The following is a 1,659-nucleotide window of genomic DNA, read 5'->3' as shown; positions in this document are numbered from 1 at the left end:
CGCGGCCGTACGTGTGCGGCGAGTGCGGCAAAGCCTACATCAGCAGCTCCCACCTGGTCCAGCACCAGAAGGCACACACGGGAGCGAGGCCGTACGCGTGCGGCGAGTGTGGGAAGTTCTTCAGCCGCAACTCCAGCCTCATCCTGCACCAGCGGGTTCACACTGGAGAAAAGCCTTACGTGTGTGGCGAGTGCGGGAAAGCCTACAGCAGGAGCTCCCACCTGGCTCGGCACCAGAAGGTTCACGCTGGCGCGAGACCTCACGACCGCGGCAGTTTTGGGGGCCCTTTGGCCGCATCGCTGAGACTGGTGTAGCCCCGGGAGGCTCACACTGGAGAAGGGCCTGTGAATGCGGGGTATGAGCCTCTCCGTGTTCGTCCTCAGCCTCACACCGGAGGGAGCTCTGTGAGCACCTGGCACCCAGGTTGCACGGCCTGCAGGCGAGCCTCATATGGCGTGCGCCCACCTGGGACACTCCCCTGAGCACCGTGAGCTGGGCGTCTCCATGAGCGACGCTGCACTTTCCGAGCTGTCTAGAGCTCTTGACGGTTTTGTCAGTGCCAGTGCCTTTGGCAGAAGCCATCGCTGCCTCCAGCTGTCGGTCCCCCTGCGTGTCAGTCGCTCCAGTAGCTCAGGGAAGGCAGACCCCTGCACACGCCCTCATTCCCTGGCGGGGATCCGCGGGTTCCGAGCCATGGAAGGTCCTCACTTCCCCTGACGGGTTCTGAGAGGACGTGGTCGAGCTCTGGCCACAGGATCTGAGCGGGAGTCTGCTGGGCATTCCCACACAGGCTTCCTTCAAGCAGCCTGGACGCTAAGGCATTGGTCCTCTTCCAATCCCCCACCAGTGGAACTGCTGCCCGCAGCTCCGGTCCCCGGCGGTGCAGGCCTGCGGGGCGTCATGGCGACTCCGACTCCGGGAGGGCCTGCTCCCGGTGGGACATCGATTGAGAGGAGCCTGGGTTCTGCCAACACGAGGGAGGAACACCTTTGTTGGCACCAACTTCATGTGCCTGAGAAGGGACAGCAGGAGGGCAGAGGACAGACCTCAGTCCAGTTGGGCCTGGTCTGCATTACTGTCTGAGGCTTGCGGGGAAATGACTGAGACGGTCGTGTGTGTGCCTGATCCTGCGGCCTGGACGTCCAGGCTCTCTGGAGGCCAGAGTTCATGCTGAGAAACCGCCAGTGCTTCTGGAAGTGCCGTGAGTTGGGTCCCTTTTTCGTAGGAGACGCCCCATCCTCCCCGGCACGTTTGGGGGCCTTCTGTCCCCTGGATCTGCGGGAGCCAGTCCCCGGTGTTCAGGAACCTGGGCAGGTGTCAGCGCCTGGAAGGCCTGCAGGGCAAGGTGCGAGTCATGCTTGTGTAGCGATGCTTAGACCACGGCGCCGGGCTGACTGGAAACGAGAGGTTGTGTGTCTGTTATAAAGGGGTCGTCTACAATGCCCGTGTCGGAGCTGACAAAAGGGCACCGTATGCCTGTGTGTGACCTGGACATGAATGGACTCATTCCTCGCTTCAGGGCTCCCCCTTTAAATCATGGGGCCAGGGATATGGTAGCACCAGAATAGCTGGCAGATGTGACCTGGCAAGAGGGAGGGCGAATACGTGTGTTTTCTATCGACGTGTGATTGACATGGAAAGACTGCACATACGAGGAGT

General features: G+C 61.7%; 1 protein-coding gene across 1 annotated transcript in view; it reads left to right on the top strand.

Moving 5' to 3' along the window:
• LOC102770128 (zinc finger protein 304) overlaps nucleotides 1-1,448 on the top strand; it is a 12,693-nt gene extending 11,245 nt beyond the window's left edge. Inside the window, exon 5 of the mRNA XM_015561704.1 lies at nucleotides 34-1,448. Within this exon, the coding sequence (XP_015417190.1) occupies nucleotides 34-314 (281 nt within the window). The 3' untranslated portion in view covers nucleotides 315-1,448. The remainder of the gene's footprint in view (nucleotides 1-33) is intronic.
• Nucleotides 1,449-1,659: the final 211 nt, after the last annotated feature.

Source organism: Myotis davidii, unplaced genomic scaffold (assembly GCF_000327345.1).
Source record: "Myotis davidii unplaced genomic scaffold, ASM32734v1 scaffold431, whole genome shotgun sequence".
Taxonomy (NCBI): Eukaryota; Metazoa; Chordata; class Mammalia; order Chiroptera; family Vespertilionidae; genus Myotis; species Myotis davidii.
Note: the sequence above shows the minus strand (reverse complement) of the source record. Positions and strands in the feature narration are given on the sequence as shown.